The sequence below is a fragment of the Zalophus californianus genome, chromosome 7 (genome assembly GCF_009762305.2).
Source record: "Zalophus californianus isolate mZalCal1 chromosome 7, mZalCal1.pri.v2, whole genome shotgun sequence".
In the NCBI taxonomy this organism is placed as follows: Eukaryota; Metazoa; Chordata; class Mammalia; order Carnivora; family Otariidae; genus Zalophus; species Zalophus californianus.
The window spans coordinates 136,892,545-136,904,859 of NC_045601.1; the positions used below are offsets into that span (position 1 = coordinate 136,892,545).

General features: G+C 47.8%; 1 protein-coding gene and 1 non-coding gene across 6 annotated transcripts in view; one reads left to right on the forward strand and one right to left on the reverse strand.

The window, feature by feature from the left end:
• The window catches only part of KDM1B (lysine demethylase 1B), a 56,911-nt gene extending 44,618 nt beyond the window's left edge, over nucleotides 1–12,293 (forward strand). For all 5 annotated transcript variants that reach the window (XM_027603036.1, XM_027603035.1, XM_027603039.1 and 2 more), the window contains 5 exons: nucleotides 2,415–2,531; nucleotides 3,452–3,577; nucleotides 4,408–4,530; nucleotides 6,068–6,220; nucleotides 10,439–12,293. In XM_027603036.1, coding sequence (XP_027458837.1) covers nucleotides 2,415–2,531; nucleotides 3,452–3,577; nucleotides 4,408–4,530; nucleotides 6,068–6,220; nucleotides 10,439–10,522 — 603 coding nt within the window. In that variant the 3' untranslated portion in view covers nucleotides 10,523–12,293. The remainder of the gene's footprint in view (nucleotides 1–2,414; nucleotides 2,532–3,451; nucleotides 3,578–4,407; nucleotides 4,531–6,067; nucleotides 6,221–10,438) is intronic.
• On the reverse strand, nucleotides 7,326–7,459 carry LOC113928173. The gene has a single exon (XR_003521850.1). It is a non-coding gene; the product is annotated as a small nucleolar RNA SNORA1 (small nucleolar RNA).
• Nucleotides 12,294–12,315: the final 22 nt, after the last annotated feature.

Here is a 12,315-nt window from a genome sequence, read left to right on the forward strand (position 1 = left end):
GTGCTTCTCAGTCCTGGCTCAGGTTAGAATCACCCAGGAGGGGCTTACAAAGGAAGGCTGCAGAACCCCACCCCGCAGAGATTCTCAGTGAATTGTGCTGGTCATGTTTGTAACACTTCCCCAGGTGAGTCCAGCATGTGGCCAGGCCAGCGACAATGTCCTTATGTGTGAGCCGCAAAGTGAGAATCAGGCTAATATCTAAGGCTCCTCTTAGTGGTAAAATTTTTTTTAAATACCTCTTTTTAAAATTGCAAGTCAGCTGATGGCTCAACCACTGGGATTTCGTGACTCTGCCTCTTGTGGCCTCTGCCGCATCACCCTCTGCCTGACCCTAACGAGGCAACTTTGCCTTTCTTTCTTTGAATCCGGCTCTCCAGGGGTATTAGGGCAGAGCTGTGTTTCAGAGTCTGCTCCGAAACATTTAAAGGAAGTCTTTTTGTGGTAGTCTGCACACATCACACGGTTTGAATTGGAAGTTTCCAAACCAACTTATAAGTGGAAGATTACCACCCCAACCTGATACACCGATAAACATTTGACGAACTGTGGTGTGGTCTCTAGGCTGCTTGCACGGAGATCTGTTGGGAGTCCCTGGCCTGTGTATGTTTATCTCTTTCGCCTGTTTGTTTACCTTCGCTCATGTGCTCTTGAAAGCTTTTTTGTTGTTAAGAGTATATCTAGATCTGGGACGCCTGGGTGGCTCAGTCGGTTAAGTGTCTGCCTTCGGCTCAGGTCATGATCTCAGGGTCCTGGGATGGAGCCCTGTCAGGCTCCCTGATCAGCAGGAAGTCTGCTTCTCCCTCTGCCCCTCCCCCTGCTTGTGTGCATGCTCTCTGACAAATCTTAAAAAAAGATTTAGATCTTATTTCCTTGGAAGTTCTTACGCATCCAAGAGAATAATTGTTTTTTTTTTTTTTTAATTGAGAGAGAAACAGAGTGAAAGAGAGCACAAGAGCAGGGTGAGGGGCAGAGGGAGACGCTGACTCCCTGCTGAGCAGGGAGCCTGACACGGGACCTGATCTCAGGACCCTGAGACCATGACCTGAGCTGAAGGCAGATGCTTAACCGACTGAGCCACCCAGGCGCCCCCCCACCTTTTTTTTTTTGATTGCATGATGATGACACAGAAAATGCTTTATACTTTCTAAAAGTTCCCTGTGGCAGAAAATGGTGACACAGTCACAGGAAGAACTCTGGCCTTCCTGGGATCCTGGAGTTGGGGTTTAAGCCAAACACACTAAATCTTTGATAGGGCTCTGGTAGCTAGGGTGCTTGACACTCGGTTCCATCGCACACTCCTGTGTGCGCGTGCACACACACACACACACACACACATCGCACACTCCTGTGTGCGCGTGCACACACACACACACACACACACACACACACACACACTCCCCAGACTCCTAGCAGCTGAGGTTCTAGATATGAAAGGTGCAGCCACTCAGCTACGCTAGCATGAGACTTGGAAGGTGTGGTGTGGCGTTTGCTTCACTTCTGGCAAGCGTGACGGCCAGGGTGTCGGGCTCTTCTGCAACAGGGCCACTGGAGGCCCCAGGGTCCACTCACCATCAGGGAGTCCCGAGTGGGGCATGAAGAACCCATTTTGCTGGTGCAGCTTGTTCTGTAAGCAACATGATTCTGGAGCTGGCAGCAGGACTGATGGCTTCTGGCTGTGGTTGTGGTAATATGGTTCTGACGCCAGAAATTTCCTGATTGTATGGAGAGACAGCAGCTCTTTGATGGCCGGGTTTTGTGATGGGACTTGGAGAGTCATTCTTGAAGGCTCCGTTCGCACCTCTTACTTCAGTTCTCTTAAATGATTTTGCGAGCCATTGGAGAGACCCTACAATAAATTGTTTTCTCCTTAAAATTTTCTTGTGGTTCTTTGTGATAATACTCCATACTGCTTTTGATGAGCTTTACCATTTCTGAAACATATTGACGTATATTGTGTATCGTAAGAGTTTTCGTTTTAAGCATTACCTCAGTTCTTCGAGGTTAGTAGGGCAGGGACTGACCACACATTAGGTAGTGTCGGTAATGAGACACAAATGTAGTTCTCCTGACTCCATATTTAGGGCCATTTCCTCTTACAGTACTGCTTTTCAGGATAGGGATCTATTGACTCTTTACCCAGGGTTATTCTAAACCATCAAGACCTTTCTGTGAGTTCTTCCATGTGGATGTCACTTCTGCTCAGCCAGGCACCCTTGTGCAGTGAACAACCTGCCCGATGGTACATGATAGCCCTTGTTCTTCCCAATATAACATGGGACGTTGACAGTCTCATGATTGGCAGTAGAGAGGAATGTCCTTTGTGTGTTGAGATTTTCCTGAAAATGAATCCACTGAGTAGATGTGGTGTTAGGTTCAGTTGCTTTTGTGTGTTCACTGTTCATTTTTTCTCACAGGTATTAGTCACTGTCCCCCTGGCCTTACTGCAGAAGGGGGCCATTCACTTTAACCCACCGCTGTCAGACAAGAAGATGAAGGCTATCAACAGCTTAGGCGCAGGCATCATTGAAAAGGTGACTATGTTACTCAAGCCTCAGAACTAAAGAGATTAAAGTCAGATGACTGGAGTTCCCTAGCTTCTGGTATTGGGAAGGAGTGGATAATTTTTTTTTAAAGATTATTTGAGAGAGAGAATGAGAGAGAGAGAGAGAGAGCACATGAGAGGGGGGAGGGTCAGAGGGAGAAGCAGACTCCCCGCCGAACAGGGAGCCCGATGCGGAACTCGATCCCGGGACTCCAGGATCATGACCTGAGCCGAAGGCAGTTGCTTAACCAACTGAGCCACCCAGGTGCCCCAATAATTTTTTAATTCAAATAAAATTCGAAGATTTTCTTTTCATTTGAATAATCGTTCATGAAGAATACAAAAGGACTTTATCAAAACGAGAGGAGGAGAGCCGGCCGAGGTCTGAATTTTGACCTTAGGAAAATGAGTCTTGTTACTCAGAATTTGAACTTGGCATATAAATATGTAAATAAGGTAGTTCTTTTTTTTTTTTTTTTGGCTGCTTTCTATGCCTGCCCTTCATTAATTGGTCCCAGTGAGGAGAGAGTTTTACTTCCTCTGCCTTTAAAATCTTCTCTAGCAGAACGTGTCAGTGCTACAGGGGATCCTGGCAGCCCTCGGGGTGGCTAGAATTGATCTTAGGGACATTCGCTTCAAGACCAGGTCTCAGGGATGCTTTGCATCTTCAGATCAGCCTTATCTGGTTGTCGGTAGGTCCCATCATCATCGGTGGGAGTACGGGACTGAACAGCACAAAAAGCCAGATGCTCACAAGAGAACGAACGAGACAAGTACATGGAAAGGGAGCATTTAGGTTTTTGTTTTTGTGCATAGCTCTTTAGTTAAAGACTATAGGGTGCTTCTTAGAGTTTGCCGTACTTCTGATTCCAGAAACGCCTAACCATCTTTCTCTTGCTCACTTTCCAGATTGCCTTGCAATTTCCTTATCGATTTTGGGACAGTAAAGTTCAAGGGGCTGACTTTTTCGGTCACGTACCTCCTAGTGCCAGCAAGCGGGGGCTTTTTGCTGTGTTCTATGACATGGATCCCCAGGTAAAGTCGCTAGTGAAATGTGGTTTGAATTTCCCTTCCTACAGTTTAGAATTCGGTCAAGCTCAGGAACTGATGGGCGTGGTGGATGCTCTAGACCTATGTTGATATGCTTGAGGATACTTGGATGTTTTCCTACAGGAAAGGAGCCCCAGCATCTGCCATATTTTCTTCAAGTGTTCATGTCGCTCCCCGGGAAGTGGATTAGTGTTTCAGGCTGGTGGGGCGGTCTCTCAGGCAGAGTCCACACAACACAGTAATGAGCAGTACCTGCACAGCACTCCCGAGGGTCCTCCTGTGAGCTCCGAAGGGCGAGATGTGATTGGCCCGGAGGAGGGCGGGCTCGGCGTTGGCCCGTGTGGCCAGAGGGGGCGGCGGGTGGGGGACTTGAAATGTACTATTGATGTCCTGCAAAAGAATCACCCTGGTTGTTCCCTTTTCTTCTTCCTTCCAAGAAACTGCACCTTAAAAGGTTTCTCTTGGGAGCCACTGGCAAAATTTCTTTACCGTTTGAGAAGGATTTTTCCCGATTTTATTTGCAGATGTTCCTTCTCCGTCTTCTGTTTTTTCTAGAACAAGTTCTTATAAGGGAAAAGCCAAGAGCAACCCTGAATTTGATATTTACCCTTCCTCCTGAGCTTTCCAACCGCGAACAACAAAATGTATAGATGCATAATGAGTTTTGTCAGGGAAACGGACTGGGGATGGAAAGGAGGAGGAGATAAGGAGGTTTGTGAGCACGGGGTCCTTCCCGATTGGGAGCCGTGCGTCTAGGGACCGCTGTCCTGAAAGCAGAGAGTGTAACCTGCCCATGCCTCCTCCTGCGTCTGCAGAAGCAGCACAGCGTGCTGATGTCGGTGGTCGCCGGGGAGGCGGTGGCGTCCGTGAGGACCCTGGATGACAAGCAGGTGCTGCAGCAGTGCATGGCTGTCCTCCGGGAGCTGTTCAAGGAGCAGGTCAGAGAACCCAGCGTGCTGAGCCAGCCATGCTTGCGTTGCTGTGGACGAAGGGGATGGGGCATGGGCTGCGTCCGTCCTCCTTCCCATGTCCAGCCTCCCACCTCCAGACCTGGACCTGGCCGCGCTGGGGGCCCTAAGTCCGAGATCAGGTGCAGGCAGGTCTGGTTTCTTCCGAGGCGGCCCTCCTTGGCCTGCACATGGGCCGCCGCCTCCCTGTGGCCTCCCCGGTCTTCCCTCTGTGCTGGTCTGTGTCCTCTCCTCTTCTCCTAAGGACACCAGTCCTACTGGGTTAAAGCCCACCCTGAGGACCTCATTGTGATGTGAGTGCCTGCGGACGGCCCGTTCTCAGCGTCCCCTTAGGAGGTACTGGGGGTTAAGGGCTTCAACCTAGCAGTTTTAGGGGGACACAGATGAGCCTATAGCAGTATTCCGTACCACCTTTCACACCATTGTCTTCCTTTTTTGCTCACATCACACACTTCCCTCCTTCCTCCCTCCCTTCCTTTTTTGTGCCAAACCCCAGAGGGGGGCTGTTCGCCGGGGAACCGCACCAGATGTGGAAGGCTTCACGAATTTGCACGTCAGCCTCACCCAGAGGCCGTGCTCATCTCCGGACGGTTCCTCTTTCAGTGTGTGCTGCCTCAGCGAGCACCGCACCCCCTCGTTTGCCCAAGGACGTCAGAGGCTCAGCCTTTTCCCCACGTCCTGTATTAACCCAAACCCCAGCCAGCTTTGACAACTTTCCTTTCAAAGGGATTTGGTCCAGAATTTTCTCCCACCCCACAGACGCAGCTCATCCCTTTTCTGTCTTTTCTCCAAGGAGCTCAGGGTACTTCATATTTGTCAGTTTACCAAATCTCACGATCTCTGGAGATCTGTCAGTGGTGTGGCTTTTATCTTTTTCGAGCATAAAGGAGTAGGAGTAGAAAGAGTTGAAATGACTCAAAAGTAACATAAATTAGAGAACCAGAGGCCCCCGGGAGGGTGTTGGCTTATTTTACGTGATGTGATTACATCTCCCAGTTGTCGGTTTTTGCCCCAAAACTTGTTTTCACGCCCGTTAGTTGGAACTTCACACATTGTTTCTGTGGAAATATTTTTCATGCTGGTGCCTGTCAGAGGCACAGAATTCATTTGACGTGAACGTGAAACCGACCAGCCCATGGCCGTTCGGTGGAGAAGGCTGTTGAGAGTTCCGGTCCGGCCCAGGACGGCCCCTTCCCTTCCGCTCCGGGCACCATCCGCGCCTGCCGGGCATCGGGATGTCGGCCGGGGCGCACCCGGGTCCTAGCTGCTGGGGAGGGCCCGCTGGGGGGTGTGGTGTGCGTCTCTGGCCGGGGACGCTGTAGACGTGAGGCCTCGGGGGAGGGCACGCCACACGAGTCCGGGGCCTGGGTGGATGCTGGCGGCAGGGGGTGCAGAGGGATGGATCCCCGTTTCTAGAGGCGGCGGGACGGGGTGTCGCTGCTCCGGGGCCACAGCACGTGTCAGTCCCTCTTTGCTCCTGGTTCATGGTTCCTCCTGCTGGACACAGGAAGTCCCAGATCCCACGAAGTATTTTGTCACTCGGTGGAGCACAGACCCCTGGATCCAGATGGCGTACAGCTTTGTGAAGACAGGTGGGAGCGGAGAAGCCTACGATATCATTGCCGAGGAAATACAAGGAACGGTCTTTTTTGCTGGCGAGGTGCGTGTCGGGATCCTGAACGTGACCACTTTCATTTTGGTTACTTTCTTTTCATTGAAGGGGAGTATGTCCAGGGTTTCAAAGCAAAGTCAAAAGTGTTATGACACCAGGGGCGTCTGGGTGGCACAGTTGGTGAGGCGTCTGACTCTTGGTGGCAGCTCAGGTCCTGGTCTCAGGGTTGGGGGATCGAGCCCTGCATCGGGCTCTGTGCTGGGATGGAATCCGCTTCAGAGTCTCGCTCTCCCTCTCCCTCAAGTAAATCTTAAAAGCATCATGACACCAGACACCTCCTCACGATCCCAGGACAGCCATTTTTAAGCCTGTCGTTTCTTCAGGAATTTGCTTCCTGTTTTCCGACATTTCTCTTGCTGCCTTTGATTTGACACGGCGGACCTTGGCTGCTGGCTTCCTCAGCTTGAAGATTTGGCCCGTGTAGTGTGGCGGTTTCACCCGAGAGGGGCGGCGGAGCGCCTGTGGTGCGGCTTCCTGCAGAGCCAAGGCGTCCCCGACCGCTCGCGCGGCTTTCCGGACAGTCGTCACGGCCCCCCGCACTCCTCAGCCCCACCTGCGGCCTGCCCCGCAGCTCCTGGGGTGCCCGGCAGCTGGCGTGTTCGCTCCACTTCTTGAAACCCCCTTCCCGGCGCCTTCCTGCTCTGGGCTGCACTGGGCTGCGCTGGCTGACCTCCGGGACCCCTTACCCCTCCTCCGGGGTTGGCGTTTTTATTTCCTACATCCCTCTCTCTTTTTTTTTTTTTTAAACGTATTTTTTCAGTTGTGGTAAATTACACATGACATACAATTTACCCTCGTTAACTGTTTTCAAGTCGGTAAAGAACTTTTGTTCCGTCGGTGGTTGTCACGGTCGGTCAGCCCACGGTTCTTATGGCTGGGCTACTCTGATCTCCACTTGAACATGGACAGACTTCACAGACTCCCCACCTGTAATCTTTGGGATCCAGTTTCTTTACGTTAGGGCCCGAGAAGTCAAACCATAGGAAGTACCTGGAGTGCTGTTTTGGCAAATGCTCTAAAATTATTTTTCCTTAATTGTTTCACATATTTGAAGGGTCTCGTTACTTCCTCTGTACTGCATGAGCCTCGCAGAGACCGTTAGGGGTCTCATGGTCACCCCTGCAGTACACTTGCTGGGATGGAAGCGCCCCTGTGTCCCGGTGTAGCCACAGTCACGGTATCCGGACACCATCAACGACGGTGCCTGTTTCCATCTAGAACGAGGCTTTGACCATCTTGACTGTTTTTAGGTGTATAGCTCAGTGGCATCATATACAATGACGTTTGCTGTACCCCCATCACCACCATCTCCAGAACTTCCTCATCCTGCGAAACTGAAACTCGGTCCCAGTGAAGCAACACCGCCCGAGCCCCCTCTGCCAGCCCCCAGCTCCCACCTTCTCCACCTTCCATCCGTGGGTTTGTTCTGGGCGCCTCTTCCTCCCAGGATGAGGATCCTGCAGTGCTTGTCCTTTCACGACTGGCTTATTTCACTCAGAATGTCCTTAAGGTTCATCCACGTTGGGGCACGTGTCAGAATATCCTTCCTTTTGAAGACTAAATGTATTCCACCACATGTATAGATCTCATTTCTTTTTTTTAAATATTTTACTTATTTGAGAGAGCAAGAGAGGGATCACGAGCAGGGAGAGGGAGAGGGAGAAGCAGGCTTCCCGCCGAGCAGGGAGCCCAATGCGGGGCTCCATCCTGGGACCCTGAGATCGTGACCTGAGCCGAAGGCAGACACTTCACCAACTGAGCCCCCCAGCGCCCTATAGATGACATTTCGCATATGCATTCATGTCCCGGACGCTTGAGTTGCTTCCACCTTTTGGCTGTTGTGAGTAATGCTGCTGTGAACATGGGTGTACCTGTGTCTTCAAGAACCTGCTTTGGGTTCTCTGGGGTATATACCCAGAAGAGGCATTGCTGGATCATGTATTAATTCTACGCTGAATTCTTTGAAGAACCACTACACTGCTTCCTATAGCAGCGGCATCATTTTACACTCCCACCAGCAGTCACAGAGGTTCCAACACTTGAGATTGTTTTAAGATTGATTTATTACTATTTTAGAAAGTGTGTGTGTGGGGGTGGGGGGGGCGGAGGGAGAGAGAATCTCAAGCCGACTCTGTGTTGAGCGGGGGAACCCAATGCTTGGTTCAATCTCACGACCCTGAGGTCATGACCTGAGCCCAAATCAAAGAGTCGGACATTCAACCAACCGAGCCACGCAGGGGCTCCATGATTTTCTGGGGTTTTTTAATGCCATCGTAATGGGTATGAAGTGGCCTGCCTTCTTTCTTGATTTATTTCTGTTGAGAAATGTTATGCTGTTTTGATCACTAATTTTTTCTGTGCCTGTTTTTGCTTCTGTGTTATCTAGATGCTCATGTCCTTCAGTCTTTGTTTTTTTCACTTCTGATCATTTTCTCCCTACATTTTTCCTTATTTCTAGATCTATTGCATATATTGGAACTCCTGAGTTATCTGATTTGCTTCTCTTTGCTGTTACTCACCTGTGTCTTAGCCTCTTGTTGTGGTGGGAGAGTCATCTTCCCACCCTTGAATTGACTTTGGAAATTTTGGCTCTTTTATGAGCATGTTCTTGTCCTCGGATTATTCTCGTAGCGTCCTTTTCTTGCTTCATGACTGTTTTGTTTCCTTTAGCCTCTGCCTCCCGCATGTCCAAATATCCCATCCTTGACCGTCTTAGATTTGAGCAAGGCGTTCTTATAAAAGCCTGCTGAAAGCTCCTGCAAGCTTGCCAGTGGGTGGTCGGGGCCCCAAACGTCTGTGTATCTGTAGCTCTTTCCTCTGGGAACATGTAATTTCTTTGTTTGGTGGCAGCTCCTGACATTCTGGGAGCCGGAAGCTTTGCTCTTAGTTACGAAGACTTGACTTAATCCCCGTATTGTTGGGTGCCTCACCCTTGCCTCCTCAGATCTCTGGGTGGGTGGTGGCAGTGGGAGCGGGGAACCTGGTGAGGGACCAGACTGCTCTCCGTAGCCTTCAGTGCCGTTTTCACTCATGCCCGACCTCTGCCTCTGCGGTTCTTGATGCCTCCAGTGGCTGAGATTTTTAAATGATGCTTTGGGGGTGAATTGGTTGCTTTTGGTCCCCCCACCCCACCCCCCTTCCCAAATGTAGCAGAGTGAAGGGAATTGTCAGCACTCTTTCGTCTGTTTTCCTACTTTGTATGTTAGCTCAGGGACCACACTTGTCTTCTAGTGTCATTGAAAATGGGAGTTGGTGTTACCTTTTCTCTTCCTGACTTTTGGAGGATTACAAAAGGTCATTTAAAATAAGCTGGCTTAGGTTCGTCCTTGGCCTGCAGAGAGCCAGCTCCGTGGGAACAGAGCATGACTGCATGCCGGGCAGCAACTATCAGCTGCTTCCAGAAGCTCTTTTAGGCTCGTGTGATAGTTACCTGACAGAGAAAAATTTTAAACCCATTTCTGTGAGGTTTCTGCCCCTCCCTCCCCGCTAGTACTTGCATCCTTGCCTCCTGATCATGATGCCTCCATTTATTGAATTCTTTGGCGCCGGACGTCTTCTCTCCATCCCAGCCATCGATCTAGGTGACATGGCACATAGCTTGGTTCACACGGAGCTTCCTGTTTCATATCCTTCCCCATCTTCGGAGGTCTGCTTAACCACCGTGTCAGCGGCTCTTCCCCACAGCTACATCCCAGACCTGGTCATTGCTCCCACCCCCGAAGGCACAGATCAGGATTCTTTTCTTCCTGTCCTGGCTTGCTGGTTCTCTTCCAGCTACAGCCTCCTGGAAGTAACTCCCCTCTGTCCTTCTGTTCCAGCCATCTAGCGCAACTCCCACTGTGGATGGATTGGTTCATGTTCGGTGCCTCCCTCATCACTGATTCTAACAGCGAGATTATTTGTCTGATGGGGGTGGGGCAGGGACTGTGCCTTATTCATTATTAGTTCCAGTACGTGGTATAGAGGTCATAGCCTAAGGATCAGCACACAGTACTTCACAGGACTGCAGAGTAAGTTGTGGAATGATCTCATGCGGTATGGTGGGATAACCAAAGAAGTTCAGGGGCAGTGATGGGGGAGTAGTGTTCATAGGAGCACAAAGTGCTCTCCGTCTTTGAGGATCAAAGAAAGTTTATGCTTGTATTCTGTTGATTATCATCTGAGTTCCTTAGACATGAACTCAAATTGTGCAATTATCTCTTACAGGCAACAAACAGGCATTTTCCACAAACTGTTACAGGGGCATATTTGAGTGGTGTTCGAGAAGCAAGCAAGATCGCAGCATTTTGAGTAGAATTTGTCTGGACCCAGCTTTCTTCTGTGTCCCAAATGGTAAAGTTTGAAACACATGTTAAACCTCACTTTCATAAAACCAAACAAAAAAACCTTCTCTGAGAGCATTCTTAGCCCCAAGAATCCGTTTGAAGCACTTATATTTAATTGCTTTTTCCACAGGCTGATTAGGGCTAAGTCCTCTGTATTTCAGAATAAGGCAGAACAGAACCTTAAATTAAGATTTTGGATTGGATTTCTTCCATGGTTGGAGACTCCCTTTAAATTTGATATTTTGTTGGGCTCATCAGTTTTCAAACATTGAGAAACCAAGCAGCAATTGCTAAAAAACCAGATAAAGCCATGTATTTTTCTTCTGTGGCAGTTTATCAGTATCTCTGCCAGTGAGCCTTAAGACTTTTCTATAGCTCCAATATTGAACTTTTACTTAAAATTTAGATAAGAATCTGTCCATTTCGGATACAGCACAAACTTCAGTTAAAAGTAAATGAAACTTCTAGACTATTTTATATTGTACATATTTCTTTCCATTGGGTTATTCAAAAATTTAAATTCAGGTATCTTTTGTGATACATTTTAGATTTGTGCACTCATTGGCAAAACAACATTTTCAATTCCTTAAACAGCATAGGTATTCTGTCATTAAGAATGGGGTAGAGATAGTCTAGTCTTCATACTTTAGACCATTTAGAATATGGCTATTTTTCTAAGAGCCAAGTTTGGGTGGATGGCACACTTTAAAGAGCCTTAATTTTGGCACCCACTAGCAAAAAGATCTTTCTTGTCAGAATACTTTAGTAAGAAACTCCCTCTACTGCTTTTTAAAATAACAGATTCAGACTTTAGGAGTATTTTTTACAGCATTATGTTTTCAGTATTCCATAGGCAGGTCCACTGGAAAACTGCAGAAAAATGGGATATCCTGGTAAATATTACCCATTTAAAGCCATATCTTAAAAGCCTGAGAATATGGCAGATACTTTTTCCTTTTTTCACTCATGACAAAATAATTCAATTAAAATAAACACTGGTTTCAGGGTCTTCAGGATGCTTATCTTGCCAAGAAGTTAGAAAAGTGGATGGTAACTTAAGTGCTTTTGTTTTAAAAAGTGTGAACAGTTCTTTCAATTATATTAGTCTGCTTCAAAAAGGGACTCAAAATGACTTTAAAGACACGTTGCAAAATATTAGGTATTTTTAAAATTTAAAGTCAACTTCTAAGTAGAAATAGTATTTTATGCAAACTTTAGACAGAATTTAGACACATTCCCTCCCCATCAAAGTATGATACACAGAAAAGGCAACAGCCGTAAATTGGTTTCAAAGTTGGGTTAACCCAGGAAAATGTTGATATTTAGATTATCTGATGAGACTCATTGGTACTGATTGGGAAGTATTCTGCTTTAAAATGCTATGTTTTAAAATGTTTAAAGAATAGCATGTGTTCAGTGATAAACGCAAAATATTTTAAGTTTGAAATGGCTCATGATTGTTTAGTTTCTGGGCACTTAAACTTGTACTGTGCTTAGAAGCAAACTGCGGAAAAACCTAGTTAGCTCAAGTACAGTACAGTAAGTATGTACGTAAAAAATTTCCTGTCTCAAGTGACTCATTTGACTTTTTGTTCGTTAAGGAACCACGGTACTTTTCTTGAGTTTGTTTTTCACTGTTTGAAGATTCTGTAATTGAATAGCAGTGAATACAGTGTTTTAACTGCAGATTGTGAACAGCTGGTTGTGTAAAACTGCTTAATAAAAACTAGACTTGTTTTTCAAATACACTGTGCACTG